We start from the raw sequence: 17,792 nt of genomic DNA, 5'->3' as shown, positions 1-17,792 counted from the left end.
ACTGCAGTGTGAGATATCATATAATCTAAAACTATTATAACTGTTACTTTCTAATACCATTGATTTTTAGATAAAATTTTCATTGACCAAAAAAAATCCACTGTGAAAACCAACTCACTCCCCTTTATAAATAAATATAATTCCCTTCGTTATTTCATTTCTTTTATCGTTAAAAACTTCATACCCTTCTTACTTATGCATGACTACTATGGCATCTTATTTAATGAAATTGCATCCAAGAATAAAAATATTTCATAGCAACAGTCTAGGAGTGGTAATGGAAGAATGCACTGATGTTGGGTACAAGAGCATGGCTTTTAAATTAGGTAGAGGGAGGCTCTAATTCTAGCTCTTTTGTACTTTCTGTACAAGTTAACCTGTTTAGGCTTCAATTTCCGTACACGTAAAGTTGAAGATGATAATTCCCAAACTTAATTGGTTTACAAAAGAATTTAAAATATTAAATATCTGTTACATGACACACAGTAGATGATGATTAGTTTCACTGCAGTATGTAGTGATCTATAGCTTTCATATGCTAAAAGGTTTTCCTAAGTTTCTTCAATATGGTAGCTATTAGTGACATTCTGAAAACTGACTCTTGTGGTAGGTATCATTATCACTGAAATATAATATTTAATTTTAATTTTATTTATTTATTTTGAGTTGGGGGGAGAGCAGAGGAGGGACAGAGAGAGAGAGAGAGAGAGAGAGAGAGAGAGAGAGAGAGAATCCCAAGCAGGCTCTGCACTGTAAGCACGGAACCTGACACAGGACTCAGTCTCAGGAACCCTGAGATCATGACCTCAGCTGAAATCAAGATTCAGACGCTTAACTGACTGAGCTACCCAGGAGCCCCCGAAATAGAATATTTTAAAAGTCTGCTCCTCTGTTAGAAGGAACAGATTTATTGAAATAAAATGCCAGAAAACCAATAGTTATCAAGTGTGTCTTTATTAGCTAAAATAGGAACTTTGTAAAAGTTTTTCTAATTTTAAAATAGAAAGCACATGACTTTTGTTTTAATTTTACTGTGTTCTACTCTTGGTCCTTAATGATTGATTTAAATGAAGTAAATGCTTTAATTAAAAAAGGCAAACATTCTAATGGCTGTTTTTGTTTTTAAAGTTACTTGTATTTATCTCTTTTCTTTTAGAGGGGGTTAATTATAATTACTATTTACAAAAGAGTTGCATTTTAAAATCTAATGAAGTGTTTACCTATGAACAGAGGAAAAAGGTTCAGACAAATAAATAAATCTTTATTTTTTGTGCATTATAGAAATGAAACAGTTTTCTGATAGCCTTAGTAAATTCTGTGGTCCTTAAAATCATATTCTTATAACACTGATGTGGGTACAGCTCCTAGTAGTGTAGACATTAACTTGGATGGTTTCTCTTTTGACATTTTATGGTGTGAGGATGCAAGTATGGAAGAATGGTTTTGGAATTAATGCCAAGCCATTCAAACTTATTGCTTTTTTTATCAGCAAATACATGCCTATCAGGATATGTTGGCTATGATAAACTTCCTCAACATTTGAACGGTTAATAAAATTGGGTCATTAATCCAAGATACATGCATATGTTTCATCATGGAAATAAATGTAGTAAATTCAGAATAATCATAAATGTTATTAGCTTTCATATTTAAATTTGATAACAATGGGCGAGGACTTTAATACGAGTGAAATTATATTGATTTTATGCAATAAATGAGAAATTCTAAAATCTTTGAATTAAAGTTGAAGATTTCATAATAACTCATTACATCTAATTTTATTTTGTTCTGCTTAGTGTAAACTTGGAAGAAATATGCAAATAAAAAACCTAGCATGTAAAAGTGTAACCAAATCCGTTCTGAAAGTCAACTCTGTAAAACTACTGAGCAGACATAAAATCTCTTGACCAAGCACAATCGTAAATACAGTCTTAGAGACTGATGAAGTTAGGACTTGAGATAGATTCAAAATGAAAAGCAGAAAACAAGTCTCATGTAGGGGAGGAAAAATAATTTTCCTTCTACCCTTCTGGACTTCTTGGCTGAGACTCACCTTTCCAACCTGCCCCATAATAGAAAGACAGGAGGAAAAAATATTGATTTATGTGTGTTAAGTAGAGTAGCCCCACAAAGATTTGACACTCAAAAGATGCCTCATCTTTTGGCTTCTATATCATTCTGAGCTAAGGAAAAGGTTAGGACTCTAGGGCTTTCAAGAGGGAAGGGGGTCCAGAGTGGGAGTAGGAAATACTTGTTGCACAAAGTTGTCCTGTCATGCAGATAAGCCTCTCAAGTGAAAAAGTTACCTATCTCCCTTCAATAGCTCTCTTCCTGGTACAGGCCCCTTTTCTAATGTAAATTTCCTGTATAAATGTCTGTTTTCCTTACAAAAGGGTGACTTCTAGCTGTGTTACCAGCTTCTCCCGTCCTGCAGTTTCTCAAAATAATTGGTGTGCCAAAGAAGTATATTTTCGAGTGGCATATTCTGCTCACCTTCACTTCATAACAGTGTCTGTGAAATGCTACGAAAGAACAAAATTCACCTGAGTAAATTTTAAAGCTCTTATCAGTTTTATTCAGCAGTTCATGAATCAGGCAGCATCCAGTCTAGCAGATAGAAGGAAGCTCTGAAGAGTGGGACAAGTCAAAATATGTTATAGGCAGAAGGAAGGAAGAATGCCGGAGTTGTGATTAGGCGTTGGGGACAGGGGACAGAATGTTCCATCCCAAACTGTGCCACTTTGGCATGGGGATTGTTTTGAAGTGAAGGCAGTTGAGACCCAGAAGACTCAGGAAAAGCTTTTTACCTTGCCCTTAACTGCCTGCATGAATTTCCATAGGGGCCTGTACCAGGAAGAGATCTATTACCAGAGAAACTTTTCCTATCAGAAAGACTGAACTACATACCACTCTCTACCAAATATTTGCCCTGCTCATATTCCTGTGACTTGCCTTCCTCCCCTTGGAAGACCCAGACCCCTAACCCCTCTCCTTAGCCTCAACTGCCTGACTGCCTCTCAGTCTTCTGTCTTTGTGGGGCTCCCATAAGTATTTAATTAAATCTTTTTTCCCTCTAATCTGTCAGTTTGATTATTGGATTAGCAAAAATACCGTAGAAGGTTAGGAGGGAAAAGTTTTCTATTTCCCAAGCACAAAAGCAAAGTTACTTGGTCTAGGAGTGATGGTAGGGATCTGTCGGGCAGATTACCTAGCTAGTGCTGCTCAGGCAGTTCCCATTGACTAGTTTAAGATCCCCTTTCTGGGAGAGCCTAAATCATGATGAAGTTAATTCTCACTTTTGGTGACATGGAGGTTAGCATAAGTGACTCCATTTGGGACTTGTTGTCTTTAATAATGCAAATATTCATTTCATTCTTCATCCTCAACATTTTACTGTGGACCAATTCTCTGCTGGACACTATGGAATACTTAAATGAATACCACACAGTCTCCTTCCTCAAGAAGTTCTGAGCTTAGTGTTTCCCTCATCATTTTTCTTAGGCATTCAGTAGCATTTAAAAGAAGTGATGATTTCCTTGTAAAATCCCTTATTTGCTTTGGATGCAAGGAAGTATTCCAGTTTCTGTATGTCTCTGAGCTGCGGTCTTTGTTTAGACAGGCAGCTCAGAGACATATACCACTGGGATTTCAACTTCATGGATGATCATCACATTTGAGTTCTTATATATGCTTTAGCTGGGCTAGTCCTGCTAAGGAGTAGTGTTCCATTAAAATTAGATATTATTTAAATCTATAATAATTGCAGCGCAGTGAGGAACCCTAGGAGTAATGTAAATGCAGATGGAAAATGCATGAAAATCAAAGAGAATGGGTGGTGTTTGACTTCCAAACAAAGCAGCTTTATGCATGCAGTATAATTTCTTCTACCAGTTTTCTCTTGCCCAAGGCCAAGGCCAGTTTAACAACTCTACAACTCTGCTCTCTGCTTCCACCCCTGCAAGGGTTCCCTTCCTCACTTCTTTTTTTCTTATTCAAATAGAATTATCTTGAGTTTCCTTTCTGCCTTTGCTGTTTCCCACTTTTCAGTAGTTATAGGACTGCAAAACATCTATAGAGTTGAGTACTAGATGTGGCATTCTCTGATAAATACTTACGGTGGGTGGCCTTCTATGCTCACTAAATGAGTCAGACCTAAACATTTAAATCCCCACTAGGAAACACTCCTGCCCAAACCGTATTATATTAAACTATATTAAAGTGGTTCTGCTGGTGATGGACATGCATATGAAGACCTTGAATAAAAATATTTCAAGAAATATGACAGAAATATAATCTTGAATATGATAAATTCTATACATATGAGTATATATGCTTTCATGTGTATAAAATAATATAAGTATTTGCCATAACAGATATACTACTTCAAGTTTATATAATCAGAGAGGCTAGAATTTTTGGATATCCTCTGGAAAAATAGGTGATACATTGTATTATATTTGGGGTTTTCTATATTCAGGTATATGTTATGATAGACATTCACTGAGCATTGGGTGACTAATAATCTGTTAGATGCTTAATTGTATTCCTACTTTTCCTGAATATTTTTCAATTTTATAATGTTCTTTTTTTTAAGTTCAGTTTTTTTAGTTATTTATTTTAGGAGAGTGACCCCAGGTGAGGGAGGGGCAGAGAAAGAGGAAACAAGAGAGAATCCCAAGCAGGCTCCATGTTGTCAGCGTGGAGCCCGATGAAGGGCTCAAACTCATGAACTGTGAGATTATGACCTGAGCCGAAACAAGAGGGAAACACTTAACTAATTGAGCCACCCAGGCACCCCTCAATTTTATAATGTCATATGTCATAAATGACTAGTGTCCTGGCAATAGGAACCAAGTCATATAACTCTGTATTCTGTTACGTTTTAAGGATAGATGTGGCTGAGTATAGGCAACTGAAATTCTTAAGATTATAGAATTTAGTAAGTTCTTTGTCATTATTAATTCTCCAAAGAAAACATCATATGCACATTTCATTATTAAGGGAAGTGTTAAGACTAATTATATAAATTTTAAATTTGAAAATAAAAATTCAATATACATATAAGCTATATACGACATTGAAATAATTTAATTAAAGTTCAAATGCAAATGAAATACAAACCATTGAATATTCCATCATAATAACTTGGATTTTTTTTTTTTATTTTAGTGATCAAGGAGCATGTATTTCTCATATACTTCCAGAATTTCTGCTTGAACCAGAAGATTATAAAAAGTGGCTTGAAATTACAGTAAGGGAATACAATTTCTAGGAACAGCCTACACCGTTATTGAATTGACTGATTTTTGGTCTTTGTTAGAAGACTTCGTTTTAAAATCGTGGTATTTTTATTTATGAAATGCTATCAACTATACCTCTCTGGACAGCCTGTATATGTGTGTGTGTAAATAGTTATTAATATAAATATTCAGAATAAGTATTTAAATATATATGTATACACACACACACACACACACACACACAGTTTTCTGTCTAAAAGTTTTTGTGGAGTTCCTGTTGTCAGGGAGCAAGAATACCCTGTCCCCTTCAAGGTCCTTCTAGCTAGACTAAGAATTAAATTGTCATGAGACAGATTAGCAGGAGAAAATAAAATTTACTAGCATATATAAGGAGAATCTGCACAGATATGGAAATTCCAAAGAGAGGCAAAATGAGGTATATATATGCCATCCTGAACTAAGGAGAAGGGGATAGGAGTCTGAAACTTCAAAGGGAAGGAATGCATCTCACAGGCAAGAAGAAGAGCCAATGTTTGGTAATTAGGTGTTTGCTCTGCCATGCGGATGGCTCACTCAGATAAAATTTATCTCTGCGGACATCCCTTATACTGGAAAAGACTCTACCTCCCACCTGCCACATTTAGATTCTTCTTTGAGTTAAGGGAGGTGAAAAATTTCTCTTGAGCCCATGTGGTCTCACTTGCCTTCAGCTGAAAATAGTCCACATGCCAAAATGGCAGGTTTTGGGGGGACCTGTCCCAAACCCCTTCAGACTCAGTCTTTGTGCCAAAGTGACCCATCTTGGGGCAGCCTGCCCTTGGCCCTAATGCTGTGCAGAAATGATTACATGGCTTTCTTAAATATATAATTGCTTCTTTTAGCGGATCTAAAAATGGAGAATAGTTTATTGTTATGTAAATATTTTCTTAAAGGAAAATTTTAGAATATAGGTTTTCCAAGGAAAATAATGGTTTAATTTCCCCACCACTTGCCATTTCCCTTCATCTCCCTTCTTCAGCTAAAGGGGAGAATAGGCAGAGATTAAGCAAGATATGCCTAGGTGTTTTCTTTTTTTATGTTTTTATTTATTTCTGAGAGAGAGAGAGAGAGAGAGACAGTGTGAGTAGGGGAGGCCAGAGAGAGAGGGAGATACAGAATCTGAAGCAGGCTCCAGGCTCAGAGCTAGCTGTCAGCACAGAGCCTGACCCGGGGCTCAGACCCACGATCTGTGAGATCATGACCTGAGCCGAAGTCAAGACGATTAGCCGACTGAGCCACCCAGGCGCCCCAACCTAGGTGTTTTCAAAGTACACAGTTCATTTTATGGAAACCTACGGAGAAGGGGAATTGCTTGGAGAAGCCTGCAGGCTTTCAGGCGACTCCACTCTCACCACATGATGTGAACAGGAGAACCAGGGGCCTGTGTTCTCACACTCTGCTGAGTTCCAGTGGCTTGGCCAAAGACCGTGTTCCTTTTTGGGGTTCAGAGTTCAGAATAACTTTCATCTCATTCTGCCACTTCTGCCACAGAATGAGCTAGTAGATACAGTGAATGGATAAATCTCTGACCATTCTGTGTGTTGATAGTTTCTTTTACTGGTACATGGGGAATTCGAGTTCTTGATGAATGTATGAACAGGGCATGCAAAAGTTTATGAAAAGAAAAAAAAAACTTTAATGCTGCATGGTTAAAACTTTGGACTTATATTTGCCTTGCATTTTAAATAATATTGTAATATTTTATTTTTTTTATTCTTCCACTAATACCTTCCCTGTGTGTTCCTGTGCACCCAAGGAAAAGCCTTCTCTTGTTATAGATATGACTCAATTCGAAGCCTGGAGTAAAGGGGCATGGACAGATGTATTCCTTCAGATATACAAGGTAACATTTCCAGTTTTGTTCACTGCTAGGGTATTTTGGCTGATTTATATGAATAGCTTATTTGTTAAGGTATAGGTACTGATGCTGATTAAAGATTTCAAAAGCACTGTGGCTCAAATAAGGTAAGAGTTTTTCTATCTGTTGAGAAGTATTGCTTTAGGGACAGTAGGGTGTCTATTTTACCCTCCGTACTAAGCTTTCATCTCTGGGACAATTTCTCAGAACAAGGAATAACACCTGAAAGAGTAGTGGAAGAAAAGTAAATACTGTTTAAGGATATCACCTCCAAAATGTATCATTTCCATTGGGCAGGGACACATGATTGTACCAGCTGCAGGGCGTGTTGAGAAATGTAGTTTCTAAAATAAGTAGCTCCTGTTATATTCTGGTACTAAAAGGAAGCATTAGGGGCGCCTGGGTGGCTCAATTGGTTAAGCGTCTGACTTCAGCTTAGGTCATGATCTTGTGGTTTGTGGTTCGAGCCCCGCATCTGGCTCTGTGCTGACAGCTCAGAGCCTGGAACCTGCTTCGATTCTGTCTTCATTGCCCTCTGTCTCTCTCTCTCTCTCTCTCTCTCTCAGAAATAAATAAACATTAGTAACAACTAAATAAATAAAAATAAAAGGAAGTATTCATTAAAGAATGGATGATAGTGACAATTATGGTTTCTACTTCTAGTACATACTAGACTCTTGCTATAAATGTTATTCTGGAGAGATAGCCACTAGGAATCACACATTGGGCGATGAGTCCAGGTTTTGAGGAGACTCTCAAATTTACCTCATGCCAAGTTGCATGTGTATGTAGATTAACATAGCATAAATTATGCCTTCATATCCTGCGTCTTTTTTGCATAAATAACGTTTTGGTTTCAGTCCTGAGAATCTGGATTCAGTCCTGAGAATCTGGATTCAGTCCTGAGAATCTTCTAAATGTGGCACGATAGATCTTGCCCTCTAAGACTTGTGGGGGGTTTTGCTCTGTCTTCACAGATTGAAACCATAAGTAGGGTGAACTGTGAGACCAGGGAGTTAAAATGAGGGAGAAGTTAAAAGGAAGCAGCAATCACTGAAAGGAAAGGACAAAATGAATAACTAGACAGTTTGTAGTTTATGTCAGACTCTTGTCATGAGATGCTTTTGAAAAGTTTATTTTTTTTTAAGAAAGAGCATGTGAGTCATTTGAAGGAAAAGGACAAAATTAATAACTAGGCAGTGTGTGGTTTATGTCAGACTCTTGTCATGAGATGCTTTTGAAAAGTTTATTTTTTTAAGAGAGAGCATGCGAGTGGGGTTGGGGCAGAGAGAGAGGAACAGAGAATCTCAAGAGGGCTCTGTGCTAACAGCAGCAAGCCCAAATGCATGGCTCAAACTCACTAACAGTGACATCGTGACCTGAGCCAAAGTCAGACGCTTAACCAACTGAGCTACCCAGGCACCTTACAAGATGCTTTTTACGTGTGATCTTGTTGAATCTTCACAAGCAGGAATTTCCAGTTGAGAGATGAGGACACAAAAGTCTACAGGCATATGTACTATCTTCCAAGGTCACTTGATTTTAGCCATATAAGACCATCTGATGTAGACTAATTAGCTTATTTCTTCCTTGTTCTCTGCTGGTGCCCAGAAGCCCCAGGCCCCCTTGCTGCTCTCTGCTAGCCTAAATCCTCCCTGGCAACTAGCTACCCAGCCTACCCTCTAGAGAGTTCCTTCTGCTGCATGATTCCTACTTACTCCTCTCGTCGTCGTCTTCTATCAGCCTGCCCTCCCTTTTTTTTTTTTTTTTTTTGGGCTAGATATCAAAGACAGAAATCCTGTTTTTTCTGGAATAATTCCTTGAAGGATGTATGAGGGTATTCATGACTGTCAGCCAAACTTAGATTTGGGTTTTCTTGTTTTTTTTTTTTCTTAAATCCAGGGTGTATCATCTATAATTTTGCCCACTGATAAAGAGAAGCAGTTCTAAAACAGAAGGGCAGAAAATGCCCTAGTTTATGGACAGACTAGCCCTGGTTTTGGGTCTTGGACTTTATTCACTCACTTATTTATTCATTTATACATGGATGGATATGTTTAGTTCATCTGATTTATCTTTCCTGACTTATAATTCTATGAATTTAAAAGCCCAGTATTGAGGCGCTTGGGTTGCTCATTCGGTTAAGCATCCGACTTTTTATTCCGGCTCAGGTAATGATCTCACGGTTTGTGGCTGCATCAGGCTCTGTGCTGACAGTGCAGAGCTGGCTTGAGATTGTCTCTCTCTCTCTCTGCTCCTCTCCTGCTCAGTCTCTCTCACAGGATAAATAAATAAGTAAAAATAAAAATAAAAATAAAATAAAAACTAAATATTACTTGTAAACTCAGAATTTGATAGAGTGTCAGCTACATAGTAGATACTCAACAAATACTTGCTACTTAACAACTATTTGGGTGCAGGAACTGTACTAGGCTCTGAGAGGTGTAAGAGTAAACTTGATATAGTCTTTATGTTCCAGGATTTTGTGTCCTGGATTTTATAAGTAACTAAACATATATAATCACAAGGAAGAATGACAAATGCTATGATAAGGTAAGCCCAGAGAACTAAGGGCAAGTACACCTAGAGAAGAGCCTACCTTTCCTATGTCTTGGGGAAGGTTTCCAGGAAGAAACTCAATTTAACTTGACTTTGATCCCAGCCACAAGTTAGACTGTGGTTGACTTTGTAAGCCAAACCAAGGAATCTGGACTTTCTTAGATTTTAGCCCAGGGACAGTACAGAGCTAGTGAAGGATGAGGTTAACATCTTCATGTTTACACATGGGATTGACATAATCAGCTTTTCGTTCTAGAGAAATCATACTCTTGTATGGTGTGGAAACTGTTTCAAGCTGTATTTCAGTAACTGGAGCTGGGAATACTGGTGGTAGTGGGAAGTATGAATAAGGGGCAGCTTTTGTAAATATTAGTAGTAGAAATCAGTAAGACTTGGTTAATGACTAGATCTTGGGGCGTGAAGAAGACAGAGAGGTAAAAGGTGACATTGGGTCTTGCTGGGGTGACTGAAGGGAATTTGATCCCAGTCACTGAAATAACAAGACAATGTTGGTACTAACAGGATTTTGTTGGGGGTGACGGATGAGGTAGAGCAAGAGGGCATGATGAATTAATTTTAGTTGTGCTGTATTTTGGTGCCCTGTGTCATCACAAAGTGGGTATATCCTTCAGTCAGGAAAGAGATCTGGGTGGCAATGTATATTTGGGATTCTTCACTCATTCCATGATAAATTCATAGGAATAAATAAGATTGCTGAGTGAGATCATTTCCAGAGCTGTGATTCTCCATGTATTGTGTCTAAAGCATGGGTAGCTCTAGAAGCTCCTTTAAATCAGAAGTGTATTGGCAATTTCTCTTGTGAAAGCAAGCCGTGTTGTTGTTGATGGGAGTTTCACAGGTTGGAAATAGAAGATTTTTCTTGAATTATATTCCCAGTTCACAAAGATGTATTGATGGGTTATTGATTCATAAGAGAGATGAAAAACACTAACAAAAACACTAAAGTTCAGAATGCTGTTTTAAATGTAAATATATAAATAGGGCTCTCGTGTGGATATAAAGGATACATCTGTATATGCTGAGATAAGTGAATGTGCTATTTTTACTGAAGAAACTGGGAAAGAAAAAGGTGATCAATAATAAATATCTGAGGGGCGCCTGGGTGGCTCATTCAGGTAAGCATCCGACATTGACTCAGGTCATGATCTCACGGTTCTTGGGTTCGAGCCCCGTGTTGGGCTCTGTGCTGACAGCCAGCTCAGAGCCTGGAGCCTGTTTCAGATTCTGTGTCTCCCTCTCTCTCTCTGACCCTCCCCTGCTCACGCTCTCTCTCTCTCTCTCTCTTTCTCTCTCTCTCTCTCTCTCTCAGAAATAAACAAAACATTAAAAACTAATATATATCTGAATAATGGGTTTAGATAGTTTATTCATTTAATCCCAGTGTCCTGTCTGTCATAAGGGTTTTTTTAAATAGTGGCACAATTCTGTAAAATACTTTGGTATTTTTAAACAAAGATCAGTGATCTATCTTTCCCATTAATTAAACGCATTTTCCCCAATTTGAAACTTCTGTTATAAAATTGGAGTATTGCTCGTGTTGCTTAATGTAGGCAAGACACCAGTTCTACTGAGGCATTATCTAGAATTGCATGCCTCTGTAGAAGACCAGCAAAGATAGCACAAGGGATCATATTTGTGAAGAAAACTGAAAATGAGCCTCATTTAAATGTGGTTGGAAAGAGTAAAATTGGTGAAATTTTTTCTTAAATGGCTTTACAGGATGTCCCATAATGTCAGTGGCGTGTAGTGTGGAAACCGTTATTCTCATATGTGATAGCAAATATTGCATGCTTTCTTTGGATATAAGGGAACATATGAACACATCTGCATGTGTGTGATAAATACATGTGAAAAAAGTATATGATAACATTTTCTTCTCTTTATCAGTGAAAGCCCATGCTCTTGGAAGAGTGATTTTTTTTTTTTTTGGCATTAATGTAAGATTAATTTGTATTGTCACCTGGAGGGTATCTGTTGGTGGTAGATAATGATAGACAGCTAGCCATTGGTCACAAGAAACGGTGTTGCAAATGAACCCTTATAGGGAAATGTAGGTGGTTAAAAATATGCTTCAAGTGAGAAGTCATTGGTAAGGGAAATATAAAAGATGTAAATACTGTTAACATAAGGCTGTTGAGTTACCTAATTGCATCGTGATCTCTGTCAATTCAAAGTCCTTCTTTCCAATTTTGAGATGTGCTAGGTATGAAGGGAAGGTCACTCTCAGATGGATTTTTCTTTTTTTTTTTTTAATTTTTTAACATTTATTTATTTTTGAGAGACAGAGCATGAATAGGGGAGGGGCAGAGAGAGAGGAGACACAGAATCTGAAACAGGCTCCAGGCTCTCAGCCCTCAGCACAGAGCCCAACGTGAGGCTCAAACTCTGGAATGGCGAGATCATGACCTAGGACAAAGTCAGAAGCTTAACCAACTGAGCAACTAGGCATCCCTCGTGCATTTTTCCAACAGGAATGAGATTAAAAACAGTGTCTTCATAGCACTGAAGTTTTTCTGTGTTATCATTTTCATTATTTCAAGTGGCTAGCTCAGATGACCCACTAGGTGATCCTTTACATGTCTTGTACATATACCTATAGAATTTGAATGTCATGATTTTTAATAGGGTACAAATCACAAAAGCATCAAAAGTGTGACTTTTTCCCAAGATTCATTGGAGAGAAAAAATGTACCTAATTGTTGAATAGACAGACAAACTGAATATGATTGTGTAGTTTCTACACAGCTAAGTTGAAGATTGGGAGCTGAAACCCAGCCTACTTGCTGCTCATGAAGACTCTGGACACTATTACAAGCTGCGTCTCCACAAATTAAGGGGGTATTTTTACTTTAAATAAGGGTACCAGCAGGACAACAGTTTATTAGAGGGTGTGTCATTTTTTAATTTGAACAGAAACACTGTATGGGTTTTTGAGCTCCTGGCAGTGGTAGCTGAAGAAACTTTTCCCAAAGATGAATGCCAGAGTAGAATACTATTGAATGCTATGTCCTGAGTTGAGTAGTTTTACCTTTGGCTTTTGAGTGTGATATGTTCATCAACCAGCTTGACATTTGCTTGGCATTTGAAAGTAGATGAAGTAGATTTTAATAAAAGATAATCTGTATAATTTCAGGCTTCATATTGGGCCTGACTATCCAAAACAATCAAATCGAGCACCTATTCTATTAACCTGTAATTATGAGGTAGGATTTTCTCATTTAGTGGCAGAGAGTAAGAAAAGAAATTACTGAAAAAAAAAAGAAAAGAAATTACTGAATATAAAAAGTAACATAGAGAAGGAGAGGGCAAGATGGCGGAGAAGTAAGGAGCTCCGTACTTGCACTCGCGCCCATACATCACACAGAAAAGATCTGAAGCCATTGGAAACCTTACAAAATCTGAGAGATTGGGAGAAAAAAGACGCAGAATCCACTGAGAGAGCCTTCTAACGTGAGTGCGAACCGGGGAAGATAAAATCGGGCCGGGATCGGAGACTCCAGGGTGGGAGGCGATCCCCCTCTACCCTCTACGGGGAGTGAGAGGGGAAAAGGAGAGAGTCCGAAATAGAAAAACCTCCACACGGGGGAGAAAAACCTCCCCTCGGTGCATAGAAAGACCGTACTTGCCAAATACCTGCACACCAGGTCCCCTCGCGCCAACTGGTCCTGGAGGGGGCTGAGCACACAAACTGCCTCTTTGTGCTAGCTCCTGGAGGCTAGACTTCAGAGTGGTGGCGCGCCTGCCGCCATTGTAGCTCCCGGGCGGCTGGGGCCCCTGCAAGAGCCGCGCAAGCGGACACCGGGCGTCCGCGCCCCTGGCTGGCTGGAACTCAAGAGGGAAGGCAAGGAACTAAAAACTGGGAAATTAGCCTGTGAGTTCGTGTTTTGGGTGACGAGCCATAGAGGGACCCAGTTTTCCTCACTCCAGGGGGCTCGGGCTCAGAACACCCTGTGGGCAAGCCCCCGCCCATGCGCACCAGCCTGACCCAGAGAAGGAAGCAGAGATTCTGACTCCACCCCCAGAGCTCAGCAGGGGGCCTGGAATTGCCCGAGGGGGTTGCCTGGGAAGCTGTGTCTAAGGCAATTTCAGCGGGGCGCGCGGACGGGGATTTGGAGATTGGAACTGGCCTGGGTTGAAGAGTGCAACCAACTTCGGCTGTGCCCCCGGTACGGGGAGTTTACACGCCCAAAAAAGCGAGGAGCAGCGCTTGCTTCAAGAAGGGACTGGAGCACCGTCACTCTCCTCCCCACAACCGCCGAGGCAGAGCTCCCGCCTGAGGCATTGGATCCCGCCACGCCCATCCCTGCCTGAGAGGGCTACCTCAAGGAACAAGCTAGAGTACACAAGGTGGAGAGTCCCAAATATCACTACGAATAGGAAAATAAAATAACCAAGGTCCCAACAAGAGAGACCAGGGGATACCATTCAAAAAACACTCTCTGAAAGGATAGGCCCTGGAATGTCAAAGAGTCTTCTTGGATATAGCAGTGCTCATAGAAACAGAGAGCATAACAGGTCTTTAAAACCAACAAGAGCCGGAAAGCTAAGTAAAATGACGAAACGAAAGACCTCTCCTCCAAAGAAACTCCAAGAAGAAAAGACAGCTAATGAACTGTTCAAAACAGATATCAGCAGCATCACTGAACAAGATTTTAGAATAATAATGGTAAAATTAATAGCTGGGCTTGAAAAAAACATAGGGGACATCAAAGAAACTATGGCTACAGACAGAATGGAAAATAAAAATAGGCATGAAGAATTAAAAAATGCGATAAATGAGATCCATAATAAATTAGAGGCCTCCAATGCACGGATGGAAGAGGCAGAAAGGAGAATAAGTGATTTAGAAGACACCATTATAGAAAAACAAGAAGCTGACAAAAAAAGAGACAAACTGATCCAGGAACAGGAAAGAAGAATTCGAGAGCTCAGCGATACGGTCAAACGCAACAATATCCGCATCATAGGAATACCAGAAGAGGAAGAGAGAGGGAAAGGTGCTGAAGGAGTCCTGGAACAAATTATAGCAGATAACTTCCCCGACCTGGGGAAGGAAGTCAATGTGGAAGTATAAGAGGCTCAGAGGACTCCCCTCAGACGTAACTTGAATTGATCTTCTGCACGACGTATCATAGTAAAAATGGCCAAATACAAGGACAAAGAGAGAATTTTGAAAGCAGCTAGGGAGAAAAGGGCCCTCACATACAAAGGGAAACCTATCAGAGTGGTGACAGACCTATCTACTGAAACTTGGCAGGGCAGAAAGGAATGGCAGGAGATCTTCAATGTGATGAACAGTAAAAATATGCAGCCAAGAATCCTCTATCCAGCAAGCCTGTCATTCAAAATAGAAGGAGAGATAAAAACCTTTCCAAATAAACAGAAATTGAAAGAATTTGTCACCTATGCTGAGGCATAGGAGCACGTGTACCCCAATGTTCCTAGCAGCACTCTCCACAATAGCTAAAACATGGAAAGAGCCTAAGTGTCCATCAACAGATGAATGGATCAAGAAGATGTGGTTTATCTATACGATGGAATACTACATGGCAATGAGAAAGAATGAAATCTGGCCATGTGTAGCAACATGGATGGACCTTGAGGGTGTTATGCTGAGCGAAATAAGTCAGGCAGAGAAGGACAAATATCATATGTTTGCACGTATAGGAGGATTAGGAGGAACTTAATTGAGGACCATGGGGGAGAAAAAGGGGGGAAATGGTGGGGGAAAGGGAGAGAGGCAAACCATGAGATACTCTTGAATGCTGACAAAAACTGAGGACTGATGGATGTGGGGGTGGGAGGAGCGATGGGCATGGAGGAGGGCACTTGTGGGGATGAGCACTGAGTGTTATGTGGAAACTAATTTGACAATAAACTATTTGTAAAAAAAAAAAAAAAAAAAAGAAAATACTGTCCTGGACAGTGAAACATCAGGAGAGAAAATAAAAAAAAAGTAACATAGAGCTCACTACATCCATCATCTAGGTAGATGTAGATACCTTGATCGAGATTGAAACAGTATCATTCCTCTCACTGATATTAAGCTACAATTATTCTCATTACTCATACTAACATAATGTTCTAAATATTGTGTTGAACCTTTATTTTTTAATTATAACAATTGGTAGTCTTTGTTTCTTAATGCATATTTAGAGGTCTCTGGGAGATAAAATTGGGAGAAACAGAGCTATACAATATGAAGAAAAGAGGGCATAAGTAAGAAACCTGATATCGAAAAAACCCAGTATTTAAAGGGAAAGGAAGAGAATCCAGCAAATGAGCTTGAAATATTGCAAAAAGATAGCAGTAACACTTTATGATATCATGATCCAGGAGGGAAGAAAGCCTTTGTGGGAGCACGTGGTATCAGATGAAATTGATACCAGGTGAAATTGAGAAGTTCCTTAAGAGAATGAGCACCTGGGTAGCTCAGTGGGTTAAGCGTCCAGCTTCTGCTCAGGTCGTGATCTCGTGGTCTGTGACTTCAAGCCCAGCATTGGGCTCTGCTGACAGGTCAGAGCCTGGACCCTGTTTCAGATTCTGTGTCTCTCTCTGACCCTCCCTCACTCATGCTCTGTCTCTCAAAAATGAATAAATGTTGAAAAAAATTCCTTGTTCTGTTGGACAACAAAGATGCCAGAGGCCCTTTCAGGCTGTGGGAGTAGTGATGAGTCGGGGGAAGAATATTAGGTGGGCTTTGGTTTGATGAGCAAAAGGAATGAAAGTGGAGAGCATAAGGGTAGAAAACTCTTTCGTGAGTTATAACTGAAAGAGGGAACAGACAAAACAATCAGGGGGAATCCAGGTTTGGGAGAGCTCTCTAAAAGCTGCATGTAAGTGAGCATGCTTTGATATTGCTGAAAAGGATCTGGTAAGGAGAGAGAAATTCAAGATCCAAAAGTTAAAAAAGGCAACTGATGCAGGACTGTCCTGAAGAAGGTAAGTAGGTGTGGGATCTAGTGAAAGATAAGGGAGACCTCATCCATTGTTGCTGTAGAGAAGGAAGAAAAGTGAATGCAGATGCAAGAACTTTCGGAAATATGGTAGGATACTGCAGTGCTCTTGTTTAAGATATCAGCGCTTTGCTCATTGAAGTAGCAATGAGGGATCTACTGAGAAAAGCTAGCATATAGGCTGAGAGGGAAGGAGATCTGATGAGAGATGATTAAGGAGCCAGGAGCCACTATGGGTAACAGGAGTGAGAAGACAAGGGAAACAGATCTGTGGGCCTGCAGGGGTTTATCTTTAAAAAAGTTTTTTTTAACATGTATTTATTTTTGAGAAAGAGAAAGCATGCGCGCGCGGACTTGTACAAGTGGGGGAGGGGTGTAGACTCCAAAGCAGGCTCCAGCCTCTGAGCTGTCAGCACAGAGCCCAATGTGGAGATCTAACTCACAAACGGTGAGATCATGACCTGAGCCGAAGTCAGGTGCTTAACCCACTGAGCCCAGGTACTCCAGGGCTTTAGCTTCAAATCAGGAACAGGTGCATCTCAGGTTTTTGGAATCTCTGGCATGATCCCTGTGGATAGTGTGTGAAGTGCCTAGGAGCCAAGATCAGATTGCTGCAATACCTTCCACCACTAGCAAACTCCCTTGTAGTTTCAGTCTTCTCTTAGAGCTTTCTCTCTACTTCCTGTCTTAACTGAAGCTTGTGTCTTCACTCTTAGATCACTTCCAGGTAGGCCTTTTTAGTAGGGGCTGTGGATGAACAAGCTTGAATGCTTCTTTTAAAATTTTCTTTTTGCAGGAACGTGGGTGGCTCAGTTGGTTAAGCATTTGACTTTGCCTGAAGTCATGGTGTCATGGTTCATGAGTTCAAGCCCTGCATCTAGCTCTCTGCTGTTAGCACAGAGCTTGCTTTGGACCCTCTGTCCCCATCTCTTTTTGCCCCTCCCCTGCTCACTTGCGCTTTCTCTCTCTCTCTCAAAGATAAACAATTAAAATTTTTTCCTTTCTTTATTCCTTTTTAAAAAATGTATTATTGTTTTTGTAATTCTTAGCCTATGGAATTAAATTATATTCTCTTTACAACAAATTTGTGAGCTTGATAACATTTAGACCTAAATGACT

The 17,792-nt window shown here is 39.7% G+C and overlaps 1 protein-coding gene across 1 annotated transcript in view; it reads left to right on the top strand.

Annotated features, from left to right (window-relative positions):
• CFAP47 (cilia and flagella associated protein 47) overlaps positions 1-17,792 on the top strand; it is a 500,885-nt gene that overhangs the window by 173,388 nt on the left and 309,705 nt on the right. The window contains exons 31-32 of the mRNA XM_039256279.1: positions 5,170-5,246; positions 6,989-7,122. Coding sequence (XP_039112210.1) covers positions 5,170-5,246; positions 6,989-7,122 — 211 coding nt within the window. The remainder of the gene's footprint in view (positions 1-5,169; positions 5,247-6,988; positions 7,123-17,792) is intronic.

This window comes from Hyaena hyaena, unplaced genomic scaffold (genome assembly GCF_003009895.1).
Source record: "Hyaena hyaena isolate Hyena2069 unplaced genomic scaffold, ASM300989v1 scaffold_12, whole genome shotgun sequence".
NCBI classification, from domain to species: Eukaryota; Metazoa; Chordata; class Mammalia; order Carnivora; family Hyaenidae; genus Hyaena; species Hyaena hyaena.
Note: the sequence above shows the minus strand (reverse complement) of the source record. Positions and strands in the feature narration are given on the sequence as shown.